This window comes from Cololabis saira, chromosome 9 (assembly GCF_033807715.1).
Source record: "Cololabis saira isolate AMF1-May2022 chromosome 9, fColSai1.1, whole genome shotgun sequence".
Taxonomy (NCBI): Eukaryota; Metazoa; Chordata; class Actinopteri; order Beloniformes; family Belonidae; genus Cololabis; species Cololabis saira.
In genome coordinates, this window is record NC_084595.1 from 27,773,443 (window position 1) to 27,792,586 (window position 19,144).

The 19,144-nt window shown below is 38.1% G+C and overlaps 1 protein-coding gene across 1 annotated transcript; it reads left to right on the plus strand.

Moving 5' to 3' along the window:
- The first annotated feature begins 5 nt into the window (after window positions 1-5).
- Window positions 6-6,198, plus strand: tmem167a (transmembrane protein 167A). Its single transcript, XM_061729960.1, has 4 exons — window positions 6-88; window positions 3,402-3,511; window positions 5,214-5,248; window positions 5,350-6,198. The coding sequence occupies exons 1-4, from the start codon at window positions 86-88 to the stop codon at window positions 5,418-5,420; spliced, it is 219 nt and encodes a 72-aa protein (XP_061585944.1). The 5' UTR covers window positions 6-85; the 3' UTR covers window positions 5,421-6,198.
- Window positions 6,199-19,144: the final 12,946 nt, after the last annotated feature.

Below are 19,144 nucleotides of genomic sequence, written 5' to 3' on the forward strand. Positions count from 1 at the left end.
CCCACGTGACGTTGACGTAAGTACGTTACGTTACGTAAATTCCAGGGAGCCGGAAGTGTGATGTGGCTTTGATTCCCGTACGAAAATGGTAAGTGTGTTTTCATCAAACAGCGACTTTCATTATTTACGACGGAGCTGTGCACGTTCTCTGTGTTAGATATAAGCAGAAGGAATCAATGCTGGCATTTCGTGAAAACAAATGAGCAAATAACCGCTTAAGAGTCGCGCTATTAGCGTTAAGCTAATAAGGGCTACATATGTAGCTATGACGTCACATGTCTGTATTTAATGAATGTAGTTTTTAAACAGACTCGTACCTTCACTTATGTTTCACAGTGTGGTCCGCTTGTGTTATTTGGTATGTGACACAAAGTAGCACTGACAAATAAGTACCGACAGTGTGAGCAAAGTAGTATTTGTAGGTGTGTGCCACGTAGCTACACTAATAGTTACACTTTTGCATCCATGGATGCATATAATTCAGAGTTACAATGTAAAAATGCTTATAGAATTATTCATTATTAAAAAAAAAATATCCATGGCAAGAGACACGTGTAACAGAACTTAGAAATGATGACAGAAGTTGCATACTATCTCAAAGTTCAAATAAGATCCCCCTCCCCCCATAAATACATATAATAATAATAATAATAATAATAATAATAATAATAAATTAATAACGAATACATAAAGTAAAAGAACGGGGAAATGAATTAATTTAATAAGTAATGTAGAATATAATAATAAATATCCATCAACATCACAATCCTCTTTGAACATGCAAGGTAGTAAATAATGTGTGTGTGATCTATACAAAAATACACATTCATTCAGAAAAGAAAATAACACTTTTTTTAAATAATTATATAATTATAATCAATAATAATGTAATAATAACATAGTATTGCTCATAATAATGCACACATTTAAAAAAGATAAATAAATAAATCAATAAATAAAACAAAAAAAATCAAATACAGGAGGAAATAAAGAAAAAGAGTTTACTATGGGATTATGGAGATGTGCGTAGGCTGTTTTAATATGGTAAGGCAAGTTTATTTGTATAGCACAAGTCAACACACGGTAATTCAAAGTGCTTTACATCAACATTAAGGTAGTAAAGTAAGAAATGGATTCCAGGTTTCCTTAAAGGCCGACATATTGCTTTTGGTAGAGGCTGCCATTTTTCCATTAATATTAATTCTGTCAAACCAAGATTAATATAATGGTATATAAGTGTGGGATCAACATATGAACATAGACACGTATCTGAAGGTCTAAACGTGACTTCTATATGTCAGATAATATGCAAGTACCACGGTTCTGAAAGACATTTGTCATTAGATTAATATTGTATTGTGTGTTTTATATTTTAGTTTTGTTGTTCTATATTTATATAATCTAAGCACACATTGATGGCCTTTGTTTGGTCAGTATGTATTACCAAAGACATAACTGCAAACATTCCCTTTTTTATGAGGATATAGTGTAACTGTACTGTGAAAAGGACTGAAGTCTTTTCTAGTCAAAATAGCTAATGAGTTGACACTTTATGCCAAATTCAGTGGGGGAATAATTACGTTTTAAAAACCTATATATTTGTCAATGCAAAATTGCAAAGAATGTGGTTCTTTAAGCATTTATAACTCTTAATATTGTTAATAGACTCTGTGAGTCTTGGGAAATTTCAATAGGCACGTTACCTAACTAACTGGCATAATCATGTCAGTTATACACTCATCGGCCACTTAATGAGGGACAGCCAATCACGTGGCAGCAACTCGATGCATTTAGGCATGTAGACATGGTCAAGACGATCCGCTGTTCAAACCAAGCATCAGAATGGGGAACAGAGGTGATTTAAGTGACTTTGAACCTGGCATAGTTGTTGGTGCCAGACGGGTTGGTCTTTGTATTTCAGAAACTGCCGGTCTACTGGGATTTTCACACACAACCATCTCTAGGGTTTACAGGGAATGGTCAGAAAAAGAGAAAATATCCAGTGAGCGACAGTTCTGTGGGTGCAAATACCTTGTTGATGCCAGTGGTCAGAGGAGAATGGCCAGACTGGTTTGAGCTGATAGAAAGGCAACCTTAAGTGTCATTCAAATAGGAAGCAATATATAAGTGCTAAAGATGATACATGTGTAAAATCCATGTCTGTGATGTTTTGGAGAACTATCAGTGGTCTTTGTATGAGTTACTTGCACATGTGTGAAGAACCCATAACCATAATTTGTTGTCTTTTGCTGGGAGGTCTGTGGTTATTTTGGCAGGACAATATTTAATCATAATCTACATTCTGACTTACAACTGCCTGGCTTCATAGATGGAGTGTGTGGGGGACTTGATTAACCTGCCAGCCGTCCAGCTCTTTATGCTATTTAAAATGCATCATGAAGAGGAGAACTGCTCAACAACAGCCCTGGGCTGCTGAGGAGCTGAGGAGCTGTATTGAGCAAGAATTGAACATGGATTTCACTTGTGAAGTAGCAGCAGCTAGTACCTTCTGTTCACAGACAATTCAAACGTAATTAAAACAAGTGTTATGTTACACAACTGGAAAATGTGATTGATATTTCTAAATGTTTTAAGCACGTTAAAGGTGATCAGCTTGGACAATGAAGAACATTTTCTTTGTATTTCTGTCTGTCAAGTAAATGTTAAATAAAATATTTTGGAGATAAAACAGCTGTAGGTGTATTATTAGATTGTAAGGAGTGTAAAATATCAGAAGGAGCCAAATCAATGTGAAACAAAGCAGTTTTGACACAGAATGGAAAATGTTTGCAGCAAAATAGCAATTAATTTTGCCACAGTGAAGTTGTGTTAAATTTAAATAGCTATTTGAAAATGTTGACAAGACTTAAAAATGTAATTCAGCTAAAGCGGTAGTGTAGATAGTAATTTTAACTTTGTATGTGTACATCAAGTTTATAAAAAGGACTGTACAAGCAGATCTCCTACCAGTTTTGGCTTTCTTGCCATAAGTCTGTACAAATGTTAATAGATGCAAAAGAGGACAGTTTATGGGCTCTGCTTCCTTATAACTGAAGTGGCGCATTGGTTTGACAGAATAACAAGTGTAAAAAGACAAAGTAAATTGAAGACAAATTAATTAAATACAAATTGAAGTTTTCTTCCTTTTTTTACAACTTCAATTTAGATTGAAATGGCCCCTGAAGTTCTGAGGTACCTGACTAATACAATGCAAATACATTTCGTGGCACTGTTTGGTCTGTTTCGTCACACAGAGCTGTGTTAAATGGGTCTGATCAGTCAGCCCACACTTTTGTCACAGATGACATTTGGTGCGACAAAATTCCTGAATATGGATCAGTATTTTGTATTTTAAAGACACACTGCTGACATTAAACATTTCATCCTTTCTTATTTTACAGTCGGCCATTTTCAACTTCCAGTCGCTGTTAACCGTGATTCTCCTCCTGATCTGTACCTGTGCCTACATCAGAGCGCTGGCCCCCAGCCTGCTAGACAAGAATAAGACTGGGTATGATCAAATATCAACACTGAAGAAGCTGCCATTCGGGTTACCTCAAATAACTGTTGGTCTTTGTTTGTTTGTTTGTTAGTTAGTTAGTTAGTTAGTTAGTTAAGCACATGCAGCACAACACATTGCTTCCACTAGTATGCCTGTATACCATTCCTCTACGTATGTATTGACTAGTATATCGTGGATTGTGATGTAATGCTACTCTTAACTATTTTCTCTGTGGTGGATTAAAGAAAAGTTTTTAAACAATAAACATCATTTAAAAATTCACTTTGACTTATAAGGGCATAATGCAACTAATGAAAAGCTCCTCACTGAGGTGACTTAAGGAGCAGAAAGCCTTATTTTCACCAGTTCAAGTTTATTATATGTGGGTGTACAAACAACAATTTACTGATAAACGTGGTGCATGAACTCTACTCACTCATCTCTCTGACCATTAATCAAGGGAGGGAAAACATTTCCAGACAAACCAAAAGACACTGTGACAGATGGGATCATTTAACAATTTTCCCCTCTTGCCTGATTTATTGACAAAGACATTAACTATTATTTGTGTTTATTTGGTGCCGGACCTGCAAATAATACTTTCCTTAGATCTAAATGTCTGTAACATAGCACTGCACTGCACTGTCTTCCTTTTCCATTGTGTCTTCATCATTTTTCCTACAGCAGTGATAGTTTAGCTGGGCTGAGTCTTCCACTCTTGCTGTAGAGTGTGTCTCTTTTGAAGCTGGTGTTACGGCTTCGTGCTACCCACCAAAGAGGTACAGCGAAGTAGCGTGGCCAGATATCCTCATAATTTCTCTCTGGTTACAACTGATTTCCAGGGATCAGTAACAATTGACACAAGTACCATTGGACAGGCATATAACCAATCAGGGTATCTGACAGTGACAACCACACTCGTGTCAATAAACACATTTAGAATGACAGACAGCAGAGAGGGGCCACTGATGACTGACTGTTTTCAGTTTTCATTTCAGTAAAAACTTGTTGGTCCAAGGTGTTATTAGCAGTTCTCTGCAGTCAACTGTTGATTTGAATAGTCGGACCTTACTGTGTGACATCATATAAAAACCCACCCCCCTCTGTTGTGATTGGTTCAGTACGTTTGCTACTGGTGGAAATGAATGCAAGTGGGCTCTTGACCAGACCCATCCCACAACAAAGAATGGTTGCAAAGCAAATGGGTACAGTTGTCCAGGCTTACAACGAGTGGATCAAGATGTGAAGTTGGGTGACGATGAAGATAAAGAAACTGAATAACTCTACTCTGATCTGGATCTTTGATGCCACAATAGACTTAGCATCCAAGTGACTGACAAGATTATCTCAAAGTTTATTTACTTGAGTGATGTATTCTCTCAAGCATCAAAAAGAGATATTTTTTTACTTCAAAACATGTGCCCTTAACCTCAAGAGAATTGCTTTTGAATGTTGAAAACAAAAAAACTGCGTTTGTAGATACAGTTAGGCTAATCAGGAGATTGAAGCTCTGGAATGCCACATTGTCGTCAGCTGTCACTAGAGATAATAAGACGTCCTGCTGTCTCCCTGTCCTTCACTGAGCAGAGTGTATTCCTTACATGGAGAAAGGGGATTACAGTCCTTGATGATGTTGTGACAGAGGGTATTTGTATGTTTGTTGAAGCACCAAACCTGCTTGTAAATTTTCTATACTTTTTTTGTCTTGTAGGCTTCTAGGAATTTTCTGGAAATGTGCCAGAATAGGTGAGTATATTTTTTACACAGTGTAATTATCTTTTTTCTTTTTTTTCTCAAGTCAGTAGTTTATTGTAAATATGTAACTGTTATATTTCCCTTTTCTCCAGGTGAGAGGAAGAGCCCCTGGGTGGCTTGCTGCTGTGTCATCATGGCTTTTAGTATACTGTTTCTACAGTAACGCAATACCCAGAGACAACTGCATATGGGAACACTGAAGAAGTGGATGGACAATAAAGCCTGGACAGTATGATCCTCGAAGCAAAGCAGGACATCCAGTGGCTGTCACTTAGATAATACAAAAACAGAAAACTGTCATCAAAACATCATGACCATGGAGTGACAAAACATGTCTTTTAGAGAGGGCGGCAGTGACCTGATGTCTCCACAGTGTGTCTAAATCTCTGTGGAGTGTCTGTTTGTGGAATGTTTAGTCCTGTTCTTTGTGTAAGTGGGTGGAGAAGTGCTTCTCGGTTATCTGCTATTTATGGGATCAAATGATACATCGTTTGCCTAAACATTTCAAACATTTTCTTTTTCTTTTTGTCACAATAGCATCAACCTGAAATGTCCAGATAAATGTCCAAAATGTTAACAGCTTTACATGGTGACTTGTAATTGGCCCCATTTGCTGAATCTAAATAGGTTGTTCATGTTCTGCAGCAAAAAAACGAACGGAAACAAAAAAACTAAATGGAAAGAAAATAGAATTCTAGCTCTTCGGGTGTCCAGCTGCCTCTAAGAGCTGCTGATATTTTTAAAAGTGAGTTGCAGCTATTTATTAAAGAACCTTTTTTGAAATCTGATTTAAGGCTTTTTTTTTTTCTTTATAAACCTTTTTGGTGCTTTCTGTTGACCTCCAGTTTTATCTGTTGTGAAAATAGGACATTGTAAGAGGTGTCATTAATGACTTCAAACGAACAAGCTACATGTTGTTAATAAATCTTTTGTCAATCTTCTCTCCTTATGAAATTAATTGCATCGACCGTTTTAAGGTTACATTGTCAGAAGATTGAGTTGTTGGTAGTCTTGAGTGTAGTCCTCTGGACGGATAAAGTAGAATATCCTCCTATACAACCATGCAGTCGACATCTTCACACGGTTTTCCTAGGATGCAGGATAAAATTGGACGCTTTTATTTTTTGGGGGTGAAATAAACTTAAAAGGACATAGCTAAGTGGCTGAAATTGGGAAGAATATGTCAAACCAGAATTCTTTGGAAGCTGTTCACTCTTGGCTAATTTCAGTAATTTTATAACTGTGGACAACGTTGACAGCTTAAAAGCCCAATATTCCCCACAATGTGGCCACAACATTCCAGATACGGTGTGCGGCAAGCTCAAACAGTACAAAGCTTTGACAGAGCTGTGATATGTTCGATTGTCAGAAGATGCCATCGGACCATATTTTTTATTGTCAACTTTGGAATTTTATGGAATCCCAATGAATGCTGGCATGTAGTGGTACTGATCTGTCAGGAAAAATCACAATCAGCGAAGTGATGTAGAACGGGAGAAAAGTCCCACACATTTTGTTCTGTATAGAACCAGGGATACACTCACCTTTGATAACATGGTCACTGATGAGGATCCGGATCCCTAAAACAGTCCCTGTCATGGATCCTTGATTCCACATATGCATGTGTCCATTTTGGGACTCTGAGATAAACCATCAAGTAAAGCCTGCTGGTAAACTCGTGATTATCAGGAGGTGACGAAGATTCATGAGTAGCAGGAAGCTCTCAGACATCTGCTTCTATCTCGGGGAGAAGAGATACTGTTGGGCTGCAGGGACGTCGCTGGCTGGGTGAACCTGGCAAGTGACTCGTGTGATGTTGGAAGGAAAACAATACGGGAACTACTGTCGCTTACCTCAGCTGATGATAGCAGCTGCTATCATTATTCCCCTTACACGGTAAAGATTGAAAAAGACACCCACACAACGTTGGCAAAGTAAAGTGAAGGTTGGCAAGTGCAGACTCCTGGGCCTTGTTAAGCTTGTTCTATTAAACAATCAAGTGTTTGTGTCAGTTTGTGCATGAAAATGACTTAATTTCTCAGGAACTATGGTTACAGATGTTAACCTCACAGGATATATGAAGTAATATACAGAAAATTACACATTTCCTTTCGTTTTATTGAAAATACCCCCAATTTTGTCATTTAATGTTTTCTAACGAATGTTTTTACGTGTCTATGACATTGGGTCATTTTATTTTATTTTATTTTCTATTTATTAACTTTTTTCAATTGTATACATTTGTTTTATTCTTATTGTTTTAAATCTGGGGGTGATGTAAAGTTTTAAGAAATGTATCGAACATGCCACATGAGGCATCAAGGGGTTAAACCGTGACAAAGAGCGCCTGGTAGAAATGCGGTAAGTAAATGCCAAAAAAAAACTTCTGAAGTGAATCTAATGCATGTTATGATTTGATCAAGGATGCAAGAAAGCAGATCTTATTCTATCAACTGAGTCAGAGGTCTGTAGTAATCTGATGAGCATCATTATATATATCCTTAAAGTTATTGAGCCCTTTCTCAGATCCTTCAGCCATGGCCATGGCCAGCAATCCTCACAATGTGAAGCCACCTGTATGTAGGTTTTTTTTTAAAAAGGACAAAAGAAAAACTGTTTCAAGGCCATCAGAAGAGTAACGACCATAAAGATATCATTTATACCTCAATTTATCAAGAAACTTCTTTTTTTAGGAGGAGACAAAAAAAATGTCCTCAATATTTAATCAAAGTTGCACATTTTCCCTCAACACAATTTGACGTGGTGGCCCAAGTGCAACTCTGTACTAAATATAGATATTCCAATAAAGCTTTCATGCATTTCCATATTATTCATCATCACTCATTAAGCTCCAGCAGTGGAGCATCCAGAGCATATCACTTTAATTTCCCTGTCTCTTCCCTCTTTTCATCTTATTGGAGCTTTTTTTTTTTTTTTTTTTTTGCAATAGTTTAGGAAACTTCAAAGGCCATCAGGCTAATAAAGTCTGTACCGTCTCCTGCTGAGTGAACCAGAAGGGTCCAATCAGACTTTGACCCTTAAAATTTTCTCTGGAGCCTGTTTGAACCAATGCACTCACTCTGCTATTGAAAAAAATGTCACATCCAAATATGTCTGGAGAGAATTTGAGGGAGGTTATAGCAGGAAGACAGTAGAAAAGGTCGGGAAGCACACAAGAGCGGGGTGTATTTGTGCTTATCATTTAAATGGTGTGGCATGATCAACCCTGTTGTGACCTTGTGTATCTTTTTGTTGTTGCTAATGGTTCTGATACAGACCCTTTTTCTGACAGATGATTATGAGGCTACACTGTGGTAAATTATGTTTTACTTTGAAGGAACAAAGGACAAGAATAATATTGCCAGCTGAAAGATGCCAGTATTCTCAAGGTAGGTTCTCAAGTCTGGGTCAGTGGCCAGCCTGATAAATAAATGTAGGAATGATGCAATAATTGATGGTGCATAGTACAAGCCCTAAGGGCATTATGTTATGAAGTGTCATTGGCCATTAAAGTAGCGCTAACTCCTGCCACACGTCATCCTTTTACCAGAAGTTTAATTGTAACACAAGAACATTTCAACCCTACTCATGTCAGACAGCTCTCTGAGACCACTGTAAAGGAACGCTGCACATTAAAGAGCCATTCACAGGTCGGGCAGAAGACATCTCAGTCTTGCTTGCTTATAGGAAGCGGGAGTCCACTCTGTATTAATTTATTACTTCAAACTTAATTAACCAGGAAAGGTTTTGCAGATGTTAGCTTTTTTACCCCACAATATATTCATTCACAGTCTGAATGGAGCCCACTTTAATGGGTTTCAGGCACACCGTGGACAATTTAATGTGAAGTCAGTGGATCTTTAATATTTTCCCACAGCAAAAAAAATATGTTTTTTTTTGGATGCTTGTGCTAACTTTCACAGCAAAAGTGACAACAGCTTGCTAGCTAAATCAGACCACCAATCAAAAGTCCCTTATTGCATATATAATTTTACCTGATGTGGTACAAAGAAATTCATCCCGCAGTTGTCATGAATGTGAAAATTAGCTTCTCAGATCAAAATTGTTTTTTTTTACTGGGCTATAGGCTATGGTAGATTTTTTGATATTTTTTAATTGAACCTTTTAACTGTAGTGTAACTTATTTCTTCTGTGTATTTAACATATTAAACCAAAACAATACAATATTACAATGATGAAACACTTTAGATGTAACTTTAGACTGAAAGCTAAATGTTAGCCTAAATCTGTACTGCTTTAGATGAACGTTGTGATGAGCTGCTAAAAGACTTAAAACCTTAACTTTAAAGATTAAAAATGTTGCAGCTGTTTGCTAAGTCAGAAAAATTGGTATAATTGCGTGCGCTTGAATACGTTTCTGGACAATGATTTAGAGGATCAACAGTATAATATCGGTATACGTTGAAAGATATGAATGTAAGTTCAAAGGTGTGACCGTGAAACAACTCATGGAAAGACATGTACTCAAACTATCAATGACATAATGTAAAAAGAAAAAATAAATAAATAGAGCATTTTTAGCTATTTTCTCATGAAGACAACAAAAGCGACAGATTTCACCATATTCACGTGGTCAGTTTAAAGTGAAAGCGCATGAACACATGTAGGAAAATCTTTCATTTCAGAGTTTTCTTCATGTTTGACTGCCATGCTCAAGGGCTGTGTCTACAGTATACTTTGAGTTCATCTATCATTTCCAGGAAGACTGAAGCCTTGTTCAACTGGCAGTTGAGATGGCGACTCGCATCCAACAGGCAGGTTTCCAGATATGAACTGAGACACAAGTTCTTCTGCGTCACCTCTCGAAGCTACCATGGGAACAGTGTAGTTGATCGAACAACAATCCTATGTGCAGTAACAGCTTGCACTTGTGCAGCTGAGTGAGACTTGCTGATGAGGTAGACACCAGTAGCAGATCCAGAAATGGAATAATCATGAACGTTCTGATGCAAATCACTTTTATACATGTACTGCCACCTTTCTGGTGGCATAAATCTAGGACTTTGACCTTTAACACACAACTGTTGATGACATGTTAAAACCTTATCTAAAAGTCTCTCTCTGGGAAAGAAAGACAATATTTTTTCAATGGGCAAATTAAGGAAAACAATTAAATCCCACTGATTTACCACTGTGGTGCTGAGTTAGGTTGGTTGTTTAGTTTTGTTTGTTTGTTTGTTTGTTTTTCAAAAAATTAGGTTAGGCTGTCAAAAGCTAAGGTGAGCAAAGATAAATGTTTATAGAAGTTTTTGTAGGTTTTCTTACATTTTAAAGCAAGAAATCCATAGATGTTATTGCATCTGATTAGCTATTTACTTTTGTCATCATGTTACAGTCCTGGATCACCGTTATATGACCACTCCATAATCTATTAGTATATAAATAACACATTACTCATTATAATCCTTATGAAGGTGAAATACATTTTCAGTATAAAGTGGCATACTATTAAATAAGAATTCAGGCCATTGTCGGTCTAAAATTATTCACCCATAATCTTTACCCATTTCTTTCTATGCAGGGTCACGGGTGGATGGAGCCTGTCCCGGCTCTCTTCGAGCAAAAGGCGAGGAAAACCCTTAACAGGTCACCAGTGCACTGTGATTATATCATTAAAAACAACTTATATAACTAAAACACAAATCAAGTTATCTTTTTCTTTGTTCCAAAAACATCAACTTTGTAAACATCTTTTATTTTTAATAACGCTCTTCTTTAACCATGTAACATACTTTCTTTTTCTATAATCCTCCTGCAGGGGCATTTCCTTCAGTCCTCTACTGCTCTGAATGTAAATGACTTGCTGTGTTTTATGTGTTTTATTGGTTGTATTAAAAACACAGGCACTGCAATACTATGTATGCAATCAGACCGTTGTCCTACAGTAATGTTGAGGAAACACAGACCATGCCCATTAAACATTGCCAAATGTTCCCTGACTCAAGGAACATAAATGACAGCACCGCTACGAGAGCTGCATTGAAGTGCATTTAGCCAAAGTAAACATGCCAACCTACGATAAATCTTTAAATTCTGTCAGTTGTCCGTCATAAATTCAAAGTCATGGGTGTAACGCCAAATTGGGAAGTAATAACATTAATAGTCTCCAGTTGTATCAGTGTTTCAGCGCAGCAAATCAACAGAGATTCAGAGTATAAACATCTTCATAAGAAAGATGAAAACTGCAACAGAAAAGATCTGTTTTTAATTATTCTACAAGGGTGCTGTTTGTTTTATTTATTGGCCCACCACTTTTTTGGCACAGTAGTGTAATTAACATTAAATATCCATTGGCTGAATGATTGAAACAGCAATGTTGCATCCAAACAGTGATGCTGTGTGTGTGTGGTGGGGGTGTGGGGGGGTGGGGGTATTAATGCAAAGGAGAACTGTATAAAAGTTAGTAGGTGATAGACCACAGTCATATTCAGTACTTGTTGGCTTCACTTTTATGAGACAATACAACCATTCAATTGCACAATGATGTTATGTGAAAGCCAACAATCCACAATAAATCAATCTTTGTGTATCATCTGCAGTACTGGGAAAACATGCATGGTGGAAATTTAATCAGATATGTGTATATATGTGTATGTATGTATATATGTGTATGTGTATATAAATATATATACAGTGGGGCAAAAAAGTATTTAGTCAGCCACAATTGTGCAAGTTCTCCCACTTAAAAAGATGAGAGAGGCCTGTAATTTTCATCATATGTACACTTCAACTACGAGAAACAGAATGGGGGAAAGTATTCAGGAAATAACATTGTAGAATTTTTACTGAATGAATTGGTAAATTCCTCAGTAAAATAAGTATTTGGTCACCTACAAACGAGCCAGATTTCTGGCTTTCAATGACCTGTAACTTCTTCTTTAAGAGGCTCCTCTGTCCTCCACTTGTTACCTGTATTAATAGCAACTGTTTTAACTAGTTATCAGTATAAAAGACACCTGTCCACAACCTCAAACAGTCACACTCCAAACTCCACTATGGCCAAGACCAAAGAGCTGTCAAAGGACGTGAGAAACTAAATTGTAGACCTGCACCAGGTTGGGAAGACTGAATCTGCAGTAGGTAAACAGCTTGGTGTGAAGAAATCAACTGTGGGAGCAATTATTAGAAAATGGAAGACGTACAAGACCACTGATAATCTCCCTCCATCTGGGGCTCCACCAAGATCTCACCCCGTGGGGAATTATCACAAGAACGCTGAGTAAAAATCCCAGAACAACACGGGGAACCTAGTGAAGGACCTGCAGAGAGCTGGGACCAAAGTAACAGGTTACCATCAGTAACACACTACGATCAGGGACTCAGATCCTGCAGTGGCAGACGTTTCCCCCTGCTTAAGCCAGTACATGTCCAGCCCCGTCTGAAGTTTGCTAGAGAGCATTTGGAGGATGCAGAAGAGGATTGGGAGAATGTTATATGGTCAGATGAAACCAAAGTAGATCTTTTTGGTTGAAACACAACTTGTCGTGTTTGGAGGAGAAAGAAAGCTGAGTTGTATCCAAAAACCACCATACCTACTGTGAAGCACGGGGGTGGAAACATCATGCTTTGGGGATGTTTTTCTGCAAACAGACCAGGACGACTGATCCGTGTAAGGGAAAGAATGAATGGGACCATGTATTTTTGAGTGAAAACCTCCTTCCATCAGCAAGGGCATTGAAGATGAAACATGGCTGGGTCTTTCAGCATGACAATGATCCCAAACACACCGCCCGGGCAATGAAGGAGTGGCTTCGTAAGAAACATTTCAAGGTCCTGGAGTGGCCTAGCCAGTCTCCAGATCTCAACCCCATAGAAAATCTTTGGAGGGAGTTGAAAGTCTGTGTTGCCCAGCGACAGCCCCAAAACATCACTGCTCTAGAGAGATCTGCATGGAGGAACGGGCCAAAATACCAGCAACAGTGTGTGAAAACTTACAGACTTACAGAAAACGTTTGACCTCAGTCATTGCCAACAAAGGGTATAACAAAATATTGAGATGAACTTTTGTTATTGACCAAATACTTATTTTCCACTTTAATTTACATTACATTACAATACATTCTTTAAATATATATATATATAATAGGGCACTATGGCAGGAAATGGGCTACTGGAACATGAGCACTGTTGGAATGCAACTACTCTAGTGACTGACACTGAAACCGTTAGTAGATCAGTGTTCCTACGTACAGAAACGGCAACTGCTATCAAAGCTAGAGGCCAAGGAAGTACAACACAGAAAAATGCTACGGCAAGGGGGAGCGAGGATGATAGGTCAGACGGGGGAGTTAACACCAACTTCCCCCCAGAGATCGGGTACCAAGCCCCAATGACAGATGAGCTGAGTGAGAGAGTGACTGACCTGAGAGATAAGATCATGGCTAAGATGAGAGCCTGTCAACGCCAACACCAACTAGCAAGAATGAGTGAAGTTCCACCAGAAAGTCTCTGAGCTGATGAGAATGCAGCAATGAGAACGATCCCTACTGCCACCATCACTGGGACGTGAAGGGCAATAAATGAAGGGGCATGTCACTGATCCACAATCAAAGTGATTTAAATGTATTAACTTCCTAAGACCTGGTGTACAAATATGTAGAGACATCACATGCTTTGTTGTCCATGTCATTATATGTATGTATTTTCTTGACAGGGGTCTAAATTAACAAGAGAAAAAAAATGGACCAGGTCTTAGGAGGTTCAATATATAAATAACACAATGAGATACATTTATAAAAAAAAAGACCAAAAAAAATGTCTACTAAAAGTATAAAAGTATGAAGATACATAAAGATACAAAAAAACGAAATACACAGTACGATAACCTAAAATAATTAAATATTTTAGGTATTTACATTACACCCACATGACTTAACCAAAAGACTGTAAAACGGCAGAGATCTCTTTATTGTTGTGCCAATGAAGCAAGCAGTTAAGTATCATCAACCCAATCTCCTACACAGTGGAAAAAATGTTTTTGCCCAGATAAGACACATTTCTGAAGTGTGGGAGAGTTACAAAGGCCCCTCTGTCTGCTTCTCAGACATGACTCAGGCTGAGACACGGAGATGATGTCTTGGAGTAACCGGTCACTGCACCACAAGAAGAAGAAGAAGAAGGAGGGAAAAAATATGTTTCCTTATTTTGCTCATATTAAAAACATTCTCACATTTGCTGAAGTCATGTTACCTGCTTTTGTCCTAATAAGGCTCACAGGGGTCTGCTGGAGCTTATCCCAGCTGTCTCAGGATGACGTGACTTCCGTCCATCTCAGAGCCAGGTGTAGATTCACTCGTGTTAACATCAGTAATTTTCAAAGATCACTGTCTCTTCTGTGTTAAAGTGCTCATACTCAGTAGAAGGATTGTATTGAAATTTGTTTCAGTAATGTTTGGTCACTAGCTTCTGTTTATCCAAGCCCATTTCATACTTCACAGCAATTTTGTTCAGCCTGTGGGACCAATTCTTTGTGGCACTTGTGGTCAAACCAAACATTTAGAAAAAGGCAGTCTTGACCACAGTAGTAAGTACCTAGAGATTTGACTTCAGAGAGGTAGATGTCATCGTACAACAAGATTAGAGCCATGTAGAAACTGACGAGACTCCTTCTCTCTTTCACACACACAGCTCCCAAAGGATAACCTAGCCCTATGAGTTGAAGCGTGCATCAACGGCTGGTAACAAGGTCCATATGTGGTCACTTCCTCTGTCTAACTCCCTAGTGTGAGGAGGCTGCTTTAACAAGTCCACAAAATCCATTGTTTAGCTCTCCAGAGGATGAATAAAGACTACAAACAAAGAAAAAGAAATTTCTTCAAAGGTCCCTTACTTGGACCTTTAGATGAGGACAAAGTAAGAGACCTAAAAGCTTTGTATTTGTCATCTTAAGTTGTTTGGTTGGACACGTGCAATCAGATCAAGTCTATATACATTACACATACATTTCTTGATGAAAATGCATGTATAAGGAAAAGGAATTTAAAAAATATATATATATATTTCTGCATTTATTTTTAATGATGTCAGTTTTGGTCATCCATACGAGTCAACCTCACTGAGTAAAACAAAATCAGCCAATACTGACTTAAAAACTTTTAAGAGGAATATGAATTAGAGAATACCCTGATGCATTTAACATAACATTAGTAGCATGTTTTGAAACGAATGCCACCTTGTATAAAGTACCAAACTGAACTAAGAAACAAAAGCAACCTAAATTAAAATGTACTGTTTGGTGTTGTAACAATTCTGCTTTTCCCAGCAGTGTAGTGATTAACACTGTTAAGTCAAGTTCCCACAGAACAACTTTCACCAGAAGCATGAATCGCCCTTTTCAAAAGATTTTAATCAATGACTCATGTAGTGTATTGATAGCACCAGACAAGGCTCAGTGGTGAAAAAGAAGTTTTTCATAGGATGAATATGTTGCTTTCAAAATTCAAGGACAATAAAGGGTGGAGGGATGTGATCATTATCACTATTAGTGTCATTTGTTTCGTCCGTTTGTTTGTGTTCCAAGGGAAATTACGTAGAAGCTCCAGAGCTAAATTTCATGGAACTTGGAGGAGAGGTGGAACATGCTTGAACGAGAAAGCTTTTCAATTTTGGAGTGTTTCCTGATGTCTGTTTTGAAAACTGGGATTTAAAAAGGGTAGGGTAGGTAGCGAAACATAAATCAGTGGAGTTTAAGCGGAACTATGATATCTAGATGAAGAAACAGCGAGTTGCTGTGACTTAACAGAGTGCTCTTGGCTTCGTGCTGCCCAGAGTTGTCAGTAAATAACTACTGTGTGACACATCACACGCAGCGCATGTGGTGATCAAATGTATGCATTAACTTCCAGATAGTTGTGTAAACCAGCCACAATCCACTTCTTCATCTTCTTCCATCCTGGCTGTTTGGATCCAATTAAAGGGAACATAAGGCAAGTTCTCATCATCTGGGAGGCTAAAAAGCAAATAAAAGATTTATAGCTAATAATCAAATCACAGTACAGTACTTCAGTGAAAGGCTCTCCATTTAAGCTGTCATCCAAAGAAAACATGAGCTCCCTCAGCCTTAAAGCAATGCTCAGTCTGCGAAGGTTGGTATGAATTGTTCTCTTATGTTGGATGATTGGCACATTATTCAAAACAAATGTTGTGTTTGTTCATTAGTGTGCAAAATGTTTTATGGTCATTGTCAGTATGCAGCACACAAAACACTTTTGCACAATCCTCAGCTGTGTCATATTTTGTGGTCTCTCTTTCGTCACTGTAGGAATCTGTCTCTGGTTGTTTTGTCACTCAACAACAATATGACAATATTCTGCCTGACAACGATGAGAAAGAGGGGGATTCCCCTAGTGCAGCACATCTTCTGATGCCCTGATTGCACAAAAGGACCAATCGTATATCTTCCAAGTCAGTACACGAGTAAGCTGTGTGCTTTGAAACCATATACTGTATAAGAAGAACTGGACAACCCCCCCTGTGATGTCGGCCAGGTTTTATGAAGACTGCTTTTGAACCCTTTTTCCCCTGTGTTCTTCAAAGCACCGTATCACAAATGGGCCGAAGAAAAAGGTCCAGTAACCGACGGGAACCAATTCACATTCACTGCAAGTTAGCTATTTTATCTTGGCTTGCTTAGCTTACGCTAAGCTATGATATTAATTAATATTACTTTACATAGATTCTGCTCAAATCTGTTCAAACATTGTCATTTCAAATGTCACTACCAAAAAAACAACTAAAGGAGTGCTATCAGAGCTTAAATAAGGAGTTCCACTGGGACCAGCTGTCACTCGGCCTGCCGCTATTGGGGCTAGGCTGGTTGTAGTTGCCTGTGGACTGGGCAAGGCTACTGGTGTAGATGTGAGAGTTGGGAACCGAGTGACTACAGGTCCCAGTGGACTCCCGCTACTTCCTGCTCCATCACTGATAGCATGAGTTTTGGATGTCATTAGTTAGCAATCCAGTTGGTCAACTTGGAAGGGGCCTGAATTGATCCAAAGACCGGAAAAGTTGCTAAACAGGATGGTCCAGCTGCTGAAATGGTAGAAGCTAATGAGCCAGAACCAGTCTGTTAAATGTCTTCTGGTTATCACTGACCATCAGCTTTTAAATGGGATCAAGGATACGTCACGTTGCTTTTTCTTCAATTCCAAATCTTTCCAGTCCAACCCAAAATGGGCAGCACAAGAATCCATATTACTGTTACAAAGAAAATTGCTGTTGTTTTATTGTCTGTATTCATAGTTCAGAAGCCAAGTGCTGAGTGGTAAGTAGTTTTTTCCACCATCAATCTAAAGACCATGCTCCTAACTATACACACATTTGCTGCTTTATATAACAAGATACCTGATATGGCACAAGAAAAAAATTAAAATCCCACCCTTTATAGTCATGAAATCTGTTTCCAAGCCAGAAATCTTGGTGTATTTATTGACTCAGACCTGAACTTCAACAGCCATCTAAAGTGTATCACTAAATCTGCCTATTACCACTTCAAATCAGTCAGGCAGCTGCAGCTGATCCAGAACGCTGCCACGAGAGTCCTTACAAACACCAGGAAACTGGACCACATTACACCGGTCATGACATCACTACACTGGCTTCCAGTGAGTCAAAGGATAGAGTTTAAAATCTTACTGCTGGTCTACAAAGCACTGAATGGTCTTGAACCAAAATACATGGTTGATCTGTTAGTTCCTATGAAGCTCCCAGACCCCTGAGGTTCATCTGGATCTGGTTTGTTGTGGTTCCCAAGAACCAGAACCAAGCAAGGTGAGGCAGCGTTCAGTTATTCTGCTCCTCACCGGTGGAACAAACTTCCTGTAGACCTGAGGTCTGCTCCAACTGTCAGCTCCTTTAAATCAGGCCTAAAAACATTACTGTTTACTGAAGCGTACTCTCAAATTAAATACTTACTTGCTGTACTCTACTGCCCTGACTTTTTAACAACTTGTGCTTTTTATTATTTTACCTCTTTTCTTATCATTTTATTTCATTTTATTTGTTATTTACTGTTTAAATGTGTCTTGCCACTTTTAATGTTGATGTAAAGCACTTTGAATTACCTTGTGTTGAATTGTGCTATACAAATAAACTTGCCTTGCCTTTGAAAATCAAGTTATGGAAACCAAAACATTTTTTTTTTGTACCAGGGTATTAAAATGTTTATTTTTGCTGCAAAGTCGGAAATTTTTACATGGTGATCAATGGAGAATTACCAAATGCTGACCATCTAATTTGAATCTCATAAGTCGGAGTTCTGTGACTGAGCCCCATGACCCTCCATTGACCCCCATGTCAAAATGTTCAACTTGACAGCAAAAACAAATAGATTTACAGCCTGGTTCAAAAAATTGTTTTGGTCTCTGTTTTATGATTTCATATCCATTACAACTCTGAGTGGATGAATTTGTTTATACCTCATAAAGTAATTTTATATAAAGCAATACATTTATTTCTAACATGAGGCGTAGCCTTTTGATTGACAGTTGCCTCAGCCAATGGCTGTTTAACTTGTTGAATTTATGGTTTATATTTATGCATTACAGCAAACACGACAGTTTATATAAGCCCCAATGTGGCAGTAATTTATGTTTTGAACACGCCTCCAGTACACACCTATGCAATAAAATATTCTAAATCAATTACCTCGCCTTGGAGACATGGAGCTTCCATCATGTTTAGAACATTTACAAAGGACAAACAGCACAAATAATGTCTGTCCTACTGTATCTATCAATATCAGTTAAAGGACCATGTTTATTGTGTACATACAAATTCCTGTTAACAGAAGGTACTTAACACAAACAATTAGAATTGCTGTATTCCTTTTCTGAGCTGGTGTTAGGGCCAGAATTGGGGTGACTGGAA

Excerpts from the sequence above, each read along its gene's own strand:
- tmem167a (XM_061729960.1), top strand. Across the intron at positions 3,512-5,213 it reads CTAGACAAGAATAAGACTGG|GCTTCTAGGAATTTTCTGGA; the intron begins GTATGATCAAAT and ends TTTGTCTTGTAG. Across the intron at positions 5,249-5,349 it reads CTGGAAATGTGCCAGAATAG|GTGAGAGGAAGAGCCCCTGG; the intron begins GTGAGTATATTT and ends CCTTTTCTCCAG.